Source organism: Salvelinus fontinalis, chromosome 22, assembly GCF_029448725.1.
Source record: "Salvelinus fontinalis isolate EN_2023a chromosome 22, ASM2944872v1, whole genome shotgun sequence".
NCBI lineage: Eukaryota > Metazoa > Chordata > Actinopteri > Salmoniformes > Salmonidae > Salvelinus > Salvelinus fontinalis.
Window position 1 is genome coordinate 8,429,955 of NC_074686.1, and position 16,674 is coordinate 8,446,628.

The following is a 16,674-nucleotide window of genomic DNA, read 5'->3' on the forward strand; positions in this document are numbered from 1 at the left end:
TGTACTAGTCGTTTGCGCCCAGATTTTGGGTACTCTCTCGCTATACCTAAGCTGGATGTCGTAATGAAGTTATTTTTAGAATTCTAACACGGCGATTGCATTAAGAACTAGTGTATCTATCATTTCCTATACAACATGTATTTTCTAGTAACGTTTATGAATAGTTATTTGGTCAGAATAGTTGGAGTGTCATAAAAATATCCGCACATTCTGGGAAAAAGATGCTACGTTAGATGCTATGCTATATGATGCTATGCTATTTCAGCTCTAAATATGCACATTTTCGGATAAAACATAAGTGTATGTATAACCTGATGTTATAGGACTGTCATCTGATGAAGCTTATCAAGGTTAGTCAAAAATTATATATCTTTTGCTGGTTTATTCGCTATCGCTAACGTGCCTATTGCTATTGCTAACGTGCCTTGATGAATGAATGCGGTAGTGTGGTAGGCTATTGTAGTAAGCTAATATAATGCTATATTGTGTTTTCGCTGTAAAACACTTAAAAAATCGGAAATATTGGCTGGATTCACAAGACGTTTGTCTTTAATTTGCTATACACCATCGATTTTTCAGAAATGTTTTATGATGAGTATTTAGGTATTTGACGTTGGTGTCTGTAATTACTCTGGCTGCTTCGGTCCTATTTGTGACAGTAGCTGTGATGGTAGCTGCAATGTAAAACTGATTTATACCTCAAATATGCAAATTTTTCGAACAAAACATAGATTTATTGTATAACATGTTATATGACTGTCATCTGATGAAGTTGTTTCTTGGTTAGTTTGGTTGGTTCTTGGTTAGTTAGGTTGGCTTTGTGCATGCTACCTGTGCTGTGAAAAATGTCTGTCCTTTTTTGTATTTGGTGGTGAGCTAACATAAATATATGTGGTGTTTTCGCTGTAAAACATTTTAAAAAATCGGACATGTTGGCTGGATTCACAAGATGTTTATCTTTCATATGCTGTATTGGACTTGTTAATGTGTGAAAGTTAAATATTTCTAAAAAATATATTTTTAATTTTGCACCATGCACTTGAAGTGGCTGTTGTCATATTATGCCCGGCTTCGGGGTTGCAGCCCAAAGAAGTTAAGCCATTTTGCCACAACTTTGAAAGTATGCTTGGGGTCATTGTCCATTTGAAAGACCCATTTGCGACCAAGCTTTAACTTCCTGACTGATGTCTTGAGATGTTGCTTCAATATATCCCCATAGTTTTCCCTCCTCATGATGCCATCTATTTTGTGAAGTTCACTAGTCCCTCCTGCAGCAATGCACCCCCACAACATGATGCTGCCACCCCCGTGCTTCATGGTTGGGATGGTGTTCTCCCCCTTTCTCCTCCAAACATAACGATGGTCATTATGGCCAAACAGTTATATTTTTGTTTCATCAGACCATCATCACATTCCCAGTGGGTCAGATATCTACATACACTCAATTAGTATTTGGTAGCATTGCCTTTAAATTGTTTAACTTGGGTCAAACGTTTCGGGTAGCCTTCCACAAGCTTCCCACAATAAGTTGGGTGAATTTTGACCCATTCCTCCTGACAGAGCTGGTGTAACTGAGTCAGGTTTGTTCGGCCTCCTTGCTCACACACGCTTTTTCAGTTCAGCCCACAAATGTTCTATAGGATTGAGGTCAGGGCTTTGTGATGGCCATTCCAATACCTTGACTTTGTTGTCCTTAAGCCATTTTGCCACAACTTTGGAAGTATGCTTGGGGTCGTTGTCCATCTGGAAGACCCATTTGCAACCAAGCTTTAACTTCCTGACTGATGTCTTGAGATGTTGCTTCAATATATCCACATCATTTTCCCTCCCCATGATGCCATCTATTTTGTGAAGTTCACTAGTCCCTGATGCAGCAAAGCACCCCCACAACATGATGCTGCCACCCCCGTGCTTCACGATTGGGATGGTGTTCTTCGGCTTGTAATCCTCCCCCTTTTTCCTCCAAACATAACGATGGTCATTATGGCCAAACAGTTCTATTTTTATTTCATCAGAGCAGAAGACATTTCTCCAAAAAGTACAATCTTTGTCCCCATGTGCAGATGCAAACGGTAGTCTGGCTTTTTTATGGCTGTTTTGTAGCAGTGGCTTCTTCCTTGCTGAGCGGCCTTTCAGGTTATGTCAATATAGGACTCGTTTTACTGTGGATACAGATACATTTGTACCCGTTTCCTCCAGCATCTTCACAAGGTCCTTTGCTGTTGTTCTGGGATTGATTTGCACTTTTGGCACCAAAGTACGTTCATCTCTAGGAGACAGAACGCGTCTCCTTCCTGAGCGGTATGACGCCTGTGTGGTCATATGGTGTTAATACTTGCGTACTATTGTTTGTACAGATGGTACCTTCAGGCAATTGGAAATTGCTCCCAAGGATGAACCAGGCTGATTTCTTTTGATTTTCCCATGGTGTCAAGCAAAGAGGCACTGAGTTTGAAGGTAGGCCTTGAAATACATCCACAGGTACACCTCCAATTGACTCAAATGATGTCAATTAGCCTATCAGAAGCTTCTAAAGCCATGACATAATTTTCCAAGCTGTTTAAAGGCACAGTCAACTTAGTGTATGTAAACTTCTGACCCACTGGAATTGTGATACAGTGAATTCTAAGTGAAATAATCTGTCTGTAAACAATTGTTGGAAAAATTACTTGTGTCATGCACAAAGTAGATGTCCTAACTGACTTGCCAAACCTAGAGTTTGTTAACCATACATTTGTGGAGTGGTTGAAAAACAAGTTTTAATGACTCCAACCTAAGTGTAGGTAAACTTCCGACTTCAACTGTATATATATTTCCTCCTAACATTGTACAAGTCGTGTGTCGCTTCATTGGCCTGGGCTATTGATTCTTTGAATTCAAGACCAGATTATCCTCAGTTTGTCAGTCAGAGTAGCCACTTATTTTGGTAATTTGTGTGGTATTAAAAAATATCCATCTAATGTCTTCTGTCATGACAATTTATGCATTGATCCATCCCTAATGTTCCTCCCTCTCACTTCTCTCCCTTTCTAAAGATCTTTGTAATAAAAATGCAAGGAGAGCAGAATTCTGTTCTTTTTGGGGGGAGAAGAAGAAACTGTTTTTAAATTAGGTCTAAGGAAGTTGGGTGGACACTGTACAGCACCACGTGATGCAGAAAAAAATCACAAGAACATCTCAAAAGATAGATGCTCAACTTGTTGAGTTGGTTTTGGAGATTTGAGCAGCAATCTTTTCGAATGTTCTTGCATTCCGGCAGTTCTTTGATTGTTGACATGTCGCTTGATGTATTGTCCAACTGTCCAACTTCCTTAGATCACTATGCATGCATTATTTACGTTGTAATGTACTGTTGTCACTCAACTCTTACCCTGAATCCCCACATCAACCTCTAGTTCCCCCTCTATCCCCCCAGTTCCAGCAGCCCACTGAGCAGTACCCCCCACTCCGATTTGGCACCGTCCCCAACGGGAGCACGGAGGAGAACATCCGCAGCAACTACGCCAACATGCACAACTTCATGATCCGCAACAACCAGAAAGGCGTGGAGGAGGCCATCGACAACCTCAAGACTGGGTCAGTTTGTGTGTTTCTGAAGATGACATCCCGTTCATTTCATTACAATCAACCAGGACCATGTTCATTAGGCACCAAACGGAAGAAAACAGCCTGAAACATGGAGGGACTACCTAGACTTGTCCAATAAGAATCGCTCATTTTCGTTTTTTCCGTTGCAAAACATTTTTTTAATAGGTTTTCTGTTGTGTGCCCTAATGAACATGACCCAGCATAGCAGCCTCTTAGCAACAGTTATCTCCCCATGCAGTCCTGTCCTACTGTATGTTTGTTTATGTCTCTGCTGGGGTTTATAGTGCAAACTACTGTATGAATTATGCTTACATTAGATAAAACACACACACACTTATCATGTTGGAAGCATTAGAGTAGACGTAACAAGTTGTGCGCCTCAGGCGGAGGAGAGACACTTCCCCAAGACGACATGACCACCAGAAGCTTAGTCCTCACCCGGACTTGACGTACCGTGTTATTAAACCTCACATTCTCACTTATCATTTCACCCTCATCCCCTCTTCTCTTTCTCCCCTCCCTCCCTCCCACCCTCCCTCCCCGTCAGTAAACTAGATGCCTTCATCTATGATGCGGCTGTGCTAAACTATATGGCGAGGAAAGACGAGGGCTGTAAGGTGATGACCATTGGCTCGGGAAAGGTGTTCGCCACCACGGGCTACGGCATCGCCCTGCATAAGAACACCCGCTGGAAACGCCCCGTGGACTTGGCCCTCCTGCAGCTGGTGGGAGACGGTGAGGAGAGAGAAAGGAGTGGGGGAGAGAGGGGTTGGGGACAGGCAGGAGAAGTTGATAAATGTGCTGGCTTGTTAGTGGCAGGCTGGCAGCATCAATCTGTCTCTGCTTTTAGTGGTGGATTGAAGTGAGGAGAAAAAAAAAACACTTTCCTGCAGTACCTTCTGCTTAATTCAGTTGAATGCTGTTCACATTCACGGTTTTACAGTTTGTCCTGCATACTGTACTTTGTACAGTAGACCTACATACTACAGGTAACTGCCAAATTAAAGGAAACACAAACAAAAAGTGTCTTAATAGGGCGTTGGATCACGTCGAGCCAGAACAGCTTCAATGCACCTTGGCATAGATTCTGAAAGTGTCTGGAACTCTATTGGAGGGATGCGACACCATTCTTCCATGAAAAATTCCATAATTTGGTGTTTTTTTGATGGTGGTGGAAAACGCTGTCTCAGGCGCCGCTCCAGAATCTCCCGTTAGTGTTCAATTGGGTTGAAATCTGGTCTGAGACAGGTATGGCATATGGTTTACATCGATTTCATGCTCAACAAACCATTCCTTGACCACTTGTGCCCTGTGGATGGGGGCATTTTCATCCTATGGTGGCATAGCCATGGTAGCCAAAATATTGGCAAAAAATAATGGTTTGCCCAGCATTTGTATGCATGACCCTAAGCATGAGGGGATGTTAATTGCTTAATTAACTCAGGAACCACACCTGTGTGGAAGCATTTGCTTTCGATAGACTTTGTATCCCTCATTTACTCAAGTGTTTCCTTTATTTTTAGCAGTTACCTGTAGGACTTAGAGTAGTCCTACATACTCTGTCTTTACAGGAAGCCTGCCATACTTCAAGACAGTCAATTCATGTTGAATGTTGGATTTATTGGGGTTGGTTGTGACCCAGATTAAGCCTTAACACGGACTTCAATGGTGATTCTCTATTTAACATGCCTTTTAGTCCATGAGTACTTTAGGCTTAATCTGGGTCTGTGCAATCACCCCCCCATACATCATAAAAGGTCTTAAAGATTCCATATATGTGTTCTCAAGTACTGTATCATACTTTGCTAATGTTACAATCGGGGACTCTTTTTTTTCTTTGTAACTCTTTAACATCTTTATTTGACTGTCACTCATTTGTTTCCGGTCCTGTGATTAGAAGGTGGGGTGTTATTCCTTCGGCTTGTGCTGAGGATGTTGCAGCTCTGTCTAAGCTCAGAGAAGCTCTATGTGAAGCCCTGAGTTTGGTCACGATTAAGGGTTGAATGTGAAAGAGAGCGGGGGGGTGGAGGTGTTTATTGAAATATGATGAATGAGATTAGGAGTCTGTCACAGTTTATGATCACGCAAATTAGCATCAATTGTTTAAAAAACAACACAGTTGTCAGTGAAGTATCGTGACTTTCGTGGTCTAGCACTCGTACTTGACTTTTTCCACTGACTTTGCTGATAGATCCTTTATGGGGGGGGGAAATGTACTTACTATGACTGTGGTTGTGCCCCCTAGCTATTTTAAGATGAATGCAATGACTGTAAATCACTCTGGATAAGAGTATCTGCTAAATGACTAAAATGTCAATGTAAAAATGTAATCAGAGAGATCCCTTTAACTCCTGACTGTGAGTTCTTAACTACACATTCTTGGAAGAATATTTTTGTTTGGTAGATTCCCTTTTATTTTGTTTTATTGGAGTGGATTATGACATTCCAGTCAACATGGTTAATTCATGTTTTTCTAATCCATGTAGTTTGGGCTTTACAATGGGATTTCCAACACAGGGCAGTTAACCTAAGGTTAATATAGTTGAATGGTTCACTGTTTTAACTCTGATGACCAGGGATTTTAAAACACACTTTAAGTAGCTACTCTTACCATGCAGGGTGCTTTAGCCGTCAGACGTGGCTGTCATTTCAATACATGTTGTCTGCTCTCCGCTGAGCACAAACTCTGGGTTTTCCTCCATTTTTCCTTCACAGTGTAACAGTTGTTTTTGATAAATGGAACTAATGGGTTGTGCTGGGAGTCCTATTAGTGTCCGCCACCTTTCATCTGTCGAGGTCACTCTTAACACGGGAGACTCTGTATCCAGGCCATTTCCAACTTCCATCAAAGCTATGCAGCTTCTCTCTCTCCCTCTTTCCTCCGGCTTCCCCCCTCTCTCTTACACACATACACAGGCTTACTCTCTCACATTCTCTCCCCCCCCCCCCCCCCCCCCCCACACACACACTATTTTCTCAATCTTCAGCTTTCATTTTGCCATCATACAACACCTCTGAGCCAGACACACTTTCACCCCTCTTCCTCCTGACCTCTCAACTATTACCTTCCTAGCTTCCCCCTTAAGGTATAGAACAATGCCTGTCCCATAACAACGGCAGATAATCCCTCCTTGTAGTTTTTTTATTTCTCTCCCATCTCCTCTTCTCCCACCGTCAGATGAGATCGACATGCTCGAGCGCCTGTGGCTCTCGGGGATCTGTCACAACGACAAGATTGAGGTGATGAGCTCCAAGCTGGACATCGACAACATGGCGGGGGTCTTCTACATGCTGCTGGTGGCCATGGGGCTCAGTCTGCTGGTTTTCGCCTGGGAGCACCTGGTGTACTGGAAGATCAGGCACTGCCTGGGCCGCTCCAGTGGCATGGACTTCCTATTGGCCCTCAGCAGGGTGAGTTACTGACTGATTTATAGTGGTAGTAGTGATGCCCCCTGGTGGTGGTAGTGGTGGTGGTGGTGGTGGTAGTGATGCCCCCTGGTGGTGGTGAAAGGGAAAGGGCTTGGTGCATCAACACATCACAGGCTATGTTTGTGCCTCGTTTTAAAAGTGACCCAGTTTTCTCCAAGATTTCAGAGGACGTTGTGTTTTCTTACTGCTGCGCTCTACGTCGACGTTCCGGGATCTCTCCGATTGTGACTCCCGCTTTCAATTTCACCGAATGTTGATTCACGTGCTCAACGGGCAATGTTGATCCATGTCCATCAGATTTCTGTCCTCCTGATAAATGAGATTTAGTGGGATGACTCTTGACTTTGAATAAGACATATTGGTATTGAATGATTCTTCTTCAAGTAAAGGTGACAAGGCTGTTATGATTTACATGGCCCCGCCATACAACACAATTAATGGTAGCCTATCAGTCTTTTAAGGCTGTAAATTACCCGCATTAGAACTGTCACAAGTTCCTCATCCGCCCTCATTAGTACTTTGTGGTCAGTTGCCTCCTCTCCGAGAGTACAGAGCAGAGCGAGATTGCATAGAGTGGCATCCGCCATATTCATTGCACGTCACATTTTATGCTAGAGAGGAAAGAAAGGACAAATGATTCTCTTTGAAAGAGTCAGTTCTGACTTACTGTTTGACCACTGCACTAGGAGCTCCAGAGTGCGCAACACACTAGGGGGTCATTTAGAAAGAGCAGTTGAACTGAGCTTGAGTGCACCGTAATTGCAGACACTGAGGTAAGTGTATGCAGACCTCTATGGGGACACATTTCTGCTACATTTCTGCCACAACTTATGAACATATGTAGCCTAGTTTTACGAGACTTTACGAGACTTGCGTGACTTTCAGTATCAATGTTCTCATCTAGGGATACTGGGATGTGGAGTTTGCTAGCTGTATCCTAACTAGCTTCCCCTTCTATGTCTACACAGGGTATGTACAGTTGCTGCAAGTTTGAAGATGAAACCGTCTCTGGAGGCCTCAGAAACACACTTCCCCTATATCAGAGTGTTCCCACAATGCCACCTCCACCCCAATCCCACATCTCAGCGGCTGTAACCTGTAACACTACTCTTGCCATGGTGCAGCAGCAGCAGAGGCATCATCACCAGCAGCAACAGCAGCATGAGCAGCAGCAGCAGCAACAGCAAGCATACAGCATGCTTCCTGCTGGATCTCCTCCAACTACTGGGTACTCTGCAATGGCCCTTGGGCCATCAAACAGTCCCCTTTTGGAGGGTCCCATGCCGTGCTCCACTTTTCTGCCTCGCCATGACCGCAGATTGGCTGTGGTAGACCGCTGGAACCGTCCCAAGCCCAGCACGGACAAGCCGATTGGTGGCAGCGGTGGGATCCCAGACATGGCACAGTTTCAACAGGGCTTGCCCCCTCATTGGGCTGGGGGAGCCAGTGGAGGGGACGGGAGTCTGGATGAATACAAGCGATACTATGGCCCGATCGATCCAGAGGGCTTAGGGGCAAATGCTGACCCACAAACAGGTGGCTCTCAAACCCCCAAAACGAACCAGAGGGGTACAAAGTCCTCAGGAATGCCTAGACTACCTTCTAAAGGACCGCCCCCTGGGCACTTAATGTCCAAGCCCCCTCTACCGCTCCCCTCATCCCCACATCCACCGCCATTTTGGAGAAGAGGCAGCCTCCCGAAAAGAAAGGGCTCCGGGGGGCCTCTGTATGAGAACATCCTCCCCTTGGGGAGAAGAGGGGGAGGGCGGTACGGAGCAAGGGATGGAGGTGGCAGGCGAGGCCGTCGCCCTCCCCCACTCCCATTGCCTGTCCCTGTCGCATCCCCTGCCCTCACTACCCCTACCACTCCCTCTCATTCCGCCCTCTACACCTCCAGCTCCTGCTCCTCCACCTCATCCAGTTCATCCTCGTCCTCATCCTCCGTCTCCCTCTCACGGTCCAACTCACCCTCATCCTCCACCATCACATACACATCGTCCCAGAGTTTTAAGTACAGGGCTGGCAGTAGGGATGTCGAGGACGTTTATGACTCTGATGAGCTGATAGAGGAGTCTAGCCTCCTGCTAGGACGGAGAAAGGGCAAATCCCGACGCATGTCCTCTCGCTCACTGCCTTGCAGTCCACCCCCTCCGCCTGTACCACCCCGCAAGCCTCGTCTACAGTATGAGAGAGAGAGGGCTGGGAGCCAGCTAGCCCAGCTGCAGGAGTGGTGGACCTCCTGGGGCGAGAGAGAAAGACTTAGAGGAACAGGAACCAGGGCCGAGGGGAAGGAGGAGAAACGGCATCACAAAGACAGAGAAAGGGAGAGAAAGAGAAGGAAGAAAGGCCGGAAGAAAAAAAAGAGAGAGGAGAAGGAGAGAGAGCGGGAGCGCAAGCGGCATAAAGTGAAGAAGAAGAAGAAGAAAGAGGAGAAGGTGAAGAGAAGAGATCGGGGCAAGCGATCAGAGCACGAGGAGGGAGGTGGTGAACAGAGAGGGCAGCTCAAAGCGATAACGCAAGAGGCCTACTCCTCCTACCCGGCTCTGAGGCGTGACTCTATGAGGAAAAAGAGTGAAGGTTCTATCAGAAGTTACGGATGGAATATTCCAAGGGATGAAGACAGGAGAGATAGCGAGGACAAGGAAATAGATGATGGAGAGGACACTAGAGGCAAGGAAAGGCACAGAAGTCCTTACTCTCGCCACAGGCATGTAGGTAGGCCTTCCAGTTCCAGCAAGCAGTACCAGAGCCCCAGAAAACCTTCAACCGCTGTCAAATTCTGGGGAGCGGGAAACCCATCGTCAGAGATTCCTTCATCTGCATTTCTGCCACTGATCCCTCTCTCGTCCAGGCGCAGGAGTAAGGGTTCAGATAGAGAGGCCCTAGGGAAAGAAGGGGAGACGCGCCCCCTGTTGGGCAGGAGCGAGAGAGTGGAGGTTCACTCCAAAGAAGGTTTGTCGTTTCATGAGTGGGATTCCGAAGATGATGATGAAGATTCCGAGGAGGAACGGAGAAAAGTGGAGCAAGAGAAGAGACACGAGAGACGACGAAGGACCGCATCAGAGTCCGAAAGGGAAAGTGATAAGATGGTGGGCATCTACTCAGACGACGACGGCTCCTCGGGAGAATTTGGAAAGTTCGAAAGGTACTGGGAGGGTCATGAGGGTAGAGCAGTTGGGGGAATAGGAGGGGGAGGTTGGTTTTTCGGCACTTATCCCGCCAGAGAAAAAGCCGGCAGCATAAACAGTAGGGATGGCTCGTTATTGGGCCGTGGGGAGGGATGGGGCGGAGCACGGGGAGCAGGGGAAGGTGGCTGGGGTTCAGGGAGGATAGGTGGTACACAGTGGCCTCCACCTCCATTGACACCACCAGCTCCTCGAAGATACTGGTCCGTGGACAAGCTTCCCGTGAAGGAGGAGAAGAAAGAGAAACGGAAGGACAAGGACAAAGGGCGAGGGGATGTGGCTTGCAACTGCCAATCTGCCCTCGAACATCAACACGCTCACTCTAAGTTGGCCATGGTGAGCTCTCCTAGCCAGGAGGAACTATTTCTACACTGTCAAAGCTTTGTGACTAGCGCCAATTCCAAACGGCATTCCTTCAAACCCGACCGGACCCAGAATCAGCCCAAATCGGGAAGCCAGTCCAACCTCAGCATCCAGAGGACAGACCGCATTCGGCAGCCTTCTACATCGCAGGCCCTCATCCCCTCCCTCCCTCCACCAACACTCCCAGCCCTTCCTGCCCCTCCCTCCTCATCCCATCCCATCCACATCCTTCCTCCCAACTCCTCCTCTTCGGTCTCGTCTCCCTCTGTAGTATCCTCCACCCCAGGCGCCCCCCAGCCGTCTTCTATGGCTTCTGCTAGTGCCAAACTCTTGTACCAGAGACTGCGCTCAGTGCCCCAGCCCCAAAGGTTACAGTCACCTCACCTGCCCCTCAAGGCCAAGAGCCTCTGTTCACGGAGGGGGTCCGCACACTTCTCCAGTGTGGAGAGCGAGGTGTGAGGCGAATCATAGACACCTACCTGGGTAGGAAACACCGACCTATTCAGACAACCTTGGGTCATGACTGTTTGGCAACCGCAGTTTTGTATCTCAGCCCCCTGTAACTCTTGCACAACCCCCATTGTCCAGTCAGAGGGAGTGCACCGCAATGTCATGTTTACTGGGGCTCTCTTCATTCTGGTCAGAGTATCTGTACGACTACATGTGTTGTTGGTAAACTGAAATTTGTGTCAGAAGTGGGATCTCCGAAATGGGGGTCGTCCTCCTGACACGGCCGTGTCTTTGGGTCTTGAAGTGAAGTGGTTGTTATTGTTCAGTTATATTTGTTCATGAGGGCTCAGGTACTCGTTCATAGGCCTCCCTACTGAGGGCTCCAATGCAGGAACATTTGACTCACATCCCTGAAACATTAACCTCCAACGTTCCTTTACCGAACGGTTTACACCTCACAGGCCTGTGAAATCTGAGGGTCATAGTTGTGTACGTTCTATGTTTCACGTTTAGGGAGAACAGAATAGTAGCTAGCTCTCTCAGTTTTCCCCATTCACCCTCTCGAACTCATATTTGATGTTCTGTGTCTGTGTTTTACCGTGTTTGTATTCTTGACAACAGGGTAAGTCGACTGTGACTGATCTTATACTGTGCCAAACTTCAGCGGAGCTTACATACAATGCTGTTTCATTGATACCACAGGTACTCCCCCATTCATGACCCTCTTGAGCAATACATTACCTGCACACCAACAGTCCATGCATTTTATATTTTAAAAGGTTATTTTACTAGAGTGTTGTTATAAACTGAGACAAATGTTTAAATTTTGACAAAATGTAAGCACTGTGCTGTACTATACTGGGTACAAGCCAAATGTTTTCAACTACCTAACGTCATTGGCAGCCTTCCCCCCCCCCATAAGACAGAATGTAGCCTTGACCTAGTCTGCTGCAACTATGAAGACACTATAAGATTGTAGCATTTTGGGGGGGGGGGGGGGACTAGATGGAATTGTCGAACATGGGGCCTCACAGGTGGTCAGGATTCATTCTCTGTGTCCCAGTAACGATGTCAACATGATCGGTGCCTAAATGATGCTACCAGAGATGCGTTTGTGAATCCGTAATCAATAGCTAGCTTGCTCAGAGCAATTTGACGGTGAAGCTGATACCTGCACAGTCAGATGTGCTTTCAAATCAGCCAGTTTCCCAACAACCTTTAGCATTAGCATTAGCATTAGCAACAGGAAGTTGAGTAGCGGAGAGTGAACACTGTTACGACTTTTTGTGTGTGTTGTCAGTAACCCACAAGGCTAGTTCCATCTTCTCCATATAGTCTGTTTAGCTCATTCATCTGCCAGTGACTGCATCTGAGCCATAATTCAGCTGAAGAAAAAAAAGAGTAACCTTAGTTATAACACGAAGTTGTTGTAGAAAGTTTGTCTGCATTTCTTTGAATATCTAGATATATATCGCATATATATATATATTTGTGTAGTTGGGTAGCATTAGAGTGATTGTTGTTTAGCATCTTGATATGGGGATATTGTTTATCATTCCAGTGCCATTAGATAAGATATGAATGTTCCATGTGAAGGAAATATCTCCTTTTTTCACCCACAATTGGGAGCGCTCTTTGTTGCTAAAAGCATAAGTTTTTATTCTTAAAACCTAGTTAACCCAAGAGCGGTAGGAACACAATGGAAGCAGTGCTTTGCTTGTTACAATCAACAGCTTGCAAGAATCCAATGACGAGGCTAACCCGTGGGCAAAATGTTACCTGCTAAGGTATTTGTACCACAATTTAACCGAAATCTCTGTCCCTTGTCCTTGTCTATTTGTTGTGTTGATGAGTGTCTGCAATTGTAAACCGTTCTATTTTTTATTAAGTATCTGTGAATATTTCTTTCATCTCAATAATAGCATATCTATATATAATAATATATTTCAAAGATAAGATCTTATCTGTTAAGTTTGTCTACTAAATTTACAGTATTATCTAGGAAGCTGGCTTTTTGTCTGTCTTACCTGGTCTCAAAACCCAGTGAAATCAGAGACCAGTACCTGACTGTGTTCTTACCGACCATCGACCACGATTAGTTAACAATGATATTCGCAATGTGACGAAGGTGTGTGTCTGACGACCGTGTCACTGTAGTAGTGTAAGTTTGGGCCTTGGCTGTAACACGTTATTAATAACCATTATATTATATTATATTAGGTATTTTTACCAGGGCATAGTCTGCTCAGTAACACCAATGAGATACTGAGCCTGGATTTCAACTGGACCAATGAGTTGAAGTGTACAGCGACTTCTTTAAACACCGAAACTCAATGTGGTCTAGCGGGCAGCAACAGGCTATTTGTTGCGTCATGCAGCAGTATACTATCCATGGTGAGCCATACCAGGACTGTGTCGTGTGTTCCCTCTCTGCGAACCTGCGTCTGTCGTGCTGAACGAAACAAAAAACGCACTGTGTTCCTCCATAATAATCCCCACTGTAGTGCCCCAGTCCAGCGCTGTCTCCGTCCACTAACCCTGCTGTCTTTACTCCACACTGTGTCCAGACGGACTTGCACTGCGTCACTGTGTGAGAATCATTGTGTCAACACAGTGGTCACGTTGGGCTGCCGCACCACTGGAAAGACAATACTGTGCTGTACTGCAAGCAGAACAGAATAAAACTCATTTTTGTATTAAAACCTCTTCCCCCCCATTTCCATTTTTCTTTGGGTCGGCGTCACAGAAGCGGGTGCGGGAGGGATGATTGGGAAAACGTGGAGCGAGTGATAAATCTGTTCACAACTCTCAATGAGGAGATGTTGTGCAGAAGACAGTCTGTCCTTAGAAAAGTACACCGGTTTTATCACAGCGAGTGACACTGTAGTGGAGAGACTATAGATGAGGTGTTCTCATTCACACACACAGCTGCAGCCCATGGTTAGGGTCCACGTCCAGTTCAATTCTTTCACAGGTCAAGTTCATTTGTCCTATTGCACAGGAACACACTGTGTACACATTACAATTCAATTCTTACTTGAAGGTTCACCTCTCAACAATGCAACTAGAAAGGCGTTTCGTCGAAGCTCACGTCCAAAGTGTTGACTCAAATGTGTTTTTACCATGTACCCGCTCTGGACTAGGAACACTCACACACACATACCAATGTATACGTGAGCTCGTTAATGCCAATAACACATTTCATTGAGATGGAACCCCTCAGCAGGAGCATTTACAGTGCAGTGCATTGTGACGAGTTAGCTAGGGCCATCAATAAACACCTTAATGGATGTTGGTTGACAGCCATTTTGTGCCAGAGTTCCTATCTTCCATCACCCCTCACTGCGAGAAGGTCAGTTATCACCCACCCAGTTAAAGTGAAAAATGATTAGATGGATCTGTATAAGATATTGTAAGAGCAGGAATGGGATTTTGTTTTATAAGGGGTACTGGTATAAAATAGATTTTAAAATGTAACATTATTTCCTCTGAATATCGAATATATTTATGTTTATATTGATTTATAATGTGTTGTTTTGGTGCTCCATTCCGTATCTAGGATCTACTGTATTCACATTTAGCCTCTTACAGTGCATTCGCAAAGTATTCAGACCCTTTACTCAGTACTTTGTTGAAGCACCTTTGGCAGCTATTACAGCATTGAGTCTTCTTGGGTATGACGCTACAAGCTTGGCACACCTGTATTTGGGGAGTTTCTCCCATTCTTCCCTGCAGATCCTCTCAAGCTCTGTCAGGTTGGATGGGGAGCGTTGCTGCACAGCTATTTTCAGGTTTCTCCAGAGATGTTCAATCAGGTTCAACTCTGGGCTCTGGCTGGGTCACTCAAGGACTTTCAGAGACTTGTCCCAAAGCCACTTCTGCGTTGTCTTGGCATTGTGCTTAGGGTCGTTGTCCTGTTGGAAGGTGGACCTTTGCACCAGTCTGAGGTCCTGAGCGCTCTGGAGCAGGTTTTCATTAAGGATCTCTCTGTACTTTGCTTTGTTCATCTTTCCCTCAATCTTGCCTAGTCTCCCAGTCCCTGCCGCTGAAAAACATCCCCACAGCATGATAGTGCTACCACCATGCTTTGCCGTAGTAGGGATGGTGGCAGGTGTCCTCCAGACATGACGCTTGGCATTCAGGCCAAAGAGTTCAATCTTGGTTTCATCAGACCAGAGAATCTTGTTTCTCATGGTCTGAGAGTCCTTTAGATGCCTTTTGGCAAACTCCAAGTGGGCTGTCATGTGCCTTTTAGGAGTGGCTGAGGAGTGGCTTTCTGTCTGGCCATTCTACCATAAAGGCCTGATTGGTGGAGTGCTGCAGAGATGGTTGTCCTTCTGGAAGGTTCTCCCATCTCCACAGAGGAACTCTGGAGCTCTGTCAGAGTGACCATCGGGTTCTTGGTCACCTCCCTGACCAAGGCCCTTCTCCCCCGATTGCTCAGTTTGGCCGTGCGGCCAACTCTAGGAAGAGTCTTGATGGTTCCAACTTCTTCCATTTAGGAATGATGGAGGCCACTGTGTTCTAGGGGACCTTCAATGCTGCAGAAAGGTTTTGGTACCCTTCCCCAGATCTGTGCCTTGACACAATCCTGTCTCGGAGCGCTACAGACAATTCCTTCGACCTCATGGCTTGGTTTTTGCTCTGATATACAACGAAAACTGTGGGACCTTAAATAGACAGGTGTGTGCCTTTCCAAATCATGTCCAATCAATTGAATTTACCACAGGTGGACTCCAATTAAGTTGTAGAAACATCTCAAGGATGATCAATGGAAACAGGATGCACCTGAGCTCAATATCATGTCTCATAGCAAAGGGTCTGCATATTTATGTATTTTATTTACATTCTTTTGAGATTTGCAAAAATATCTTCAACCCTGTTTTCGCTTTGTCATTATGGGATATTGTGATGTCATTATGGGGTATTGTGATGTCATTATGGGGTATTGTGTGTAGATTGCTTGTATATATTTATTTTATTTCACCTTTATTTAACGAGGTAGGCTAGTTGAGAACAAGTTCTCATTTACAACTGCGACCTGGCCAAGAAAAGTAAATAAATAAAAACAGTAAGGGGATGAGGTAGGTAAATTGGGTGGGCTGTTTACAGATGGACTATGTACAGCTTCAGCGATCGGTTAGCTGCTCAGATAGCAGATGTTTAAAGTTGGTGAGGGAAATAAAAGCCTCCAACTTCAGCGATTTTTGCAATTCGTTCCAGTCACAAGCAGCAGAGAACTGGAAGGAAAGGCGGCCAAATGAGGTGTTGGCTTTTGGGATGATCAGTGAGATATACCTGCTGGAGCGCGTGCTACGGGTGGGTGTTGTTATCGTGACCAGTGAACTGAGATAAGGCGGAGCTTTACCTAGCATGGACTTATAGATGACCTGGAGCCAGTGGGTCTGGCGACGAATATGTAGCGAGGGCCAGCTGACTAGAGCATACAGGTCGCAGTGGTGGGTGGTATAAGGTGTTTTAGTAACAAAACGGATGGCACTGTGATAGACTGCATCCAGTTTGCTGAGTAGAGTATTGGAAGCTATTTTGTAGATGACATCGCCAAAGTCGAGGATCGGTAGGATAGTCAGTTTTACTAGGGTAAGTTTGGCGGCGTGAGTGAAGGAGGCTTTGTTGCGAAATAGAAAGCCGATTCTTG

At 45.7% G+C, this 16,674-nt stretch overlaps 1 protein-coding gene across 2 annotated transcripts in view; it reads left to right on the forward strand.

Annotated features, from left to right (window-relative positions):
- LOC129819694 (glutamate receptor ionotropic, NMDA 2D-like) overlaps nt 1-13,717 on the forward strand; it is a 60,850-nt gene extending 47,133 nt beyond the window's left edge. For both annotated transcript variants that reach the window (XM_055876182.1, XM_055876180.1), the window contains 4 exons: nt 3,416-3,576; nt 4,136-4,323; nt 6,767-6,999; nt 7,986-13,717. In XM_055876182.1, coding sequence (XP_055732157.1) covers nt 3,416-3,576; nt 4,136-4,323; nt 6,767-6,999; nt 7,986-11,024 — 3,621 coding nt within the window. In that variant the 3' untranslated portion in view covers nt 11,025-13,717. The remainder of the gene's footprint in view (nt 1-3,415; nt 3,577-4,135; nt 4,324-6,766; nt 7,000-7,985) is intronic.
- The last annotated feature ends 2,957 nt before the right edge of the window (nt 13,718-16,674 follow it).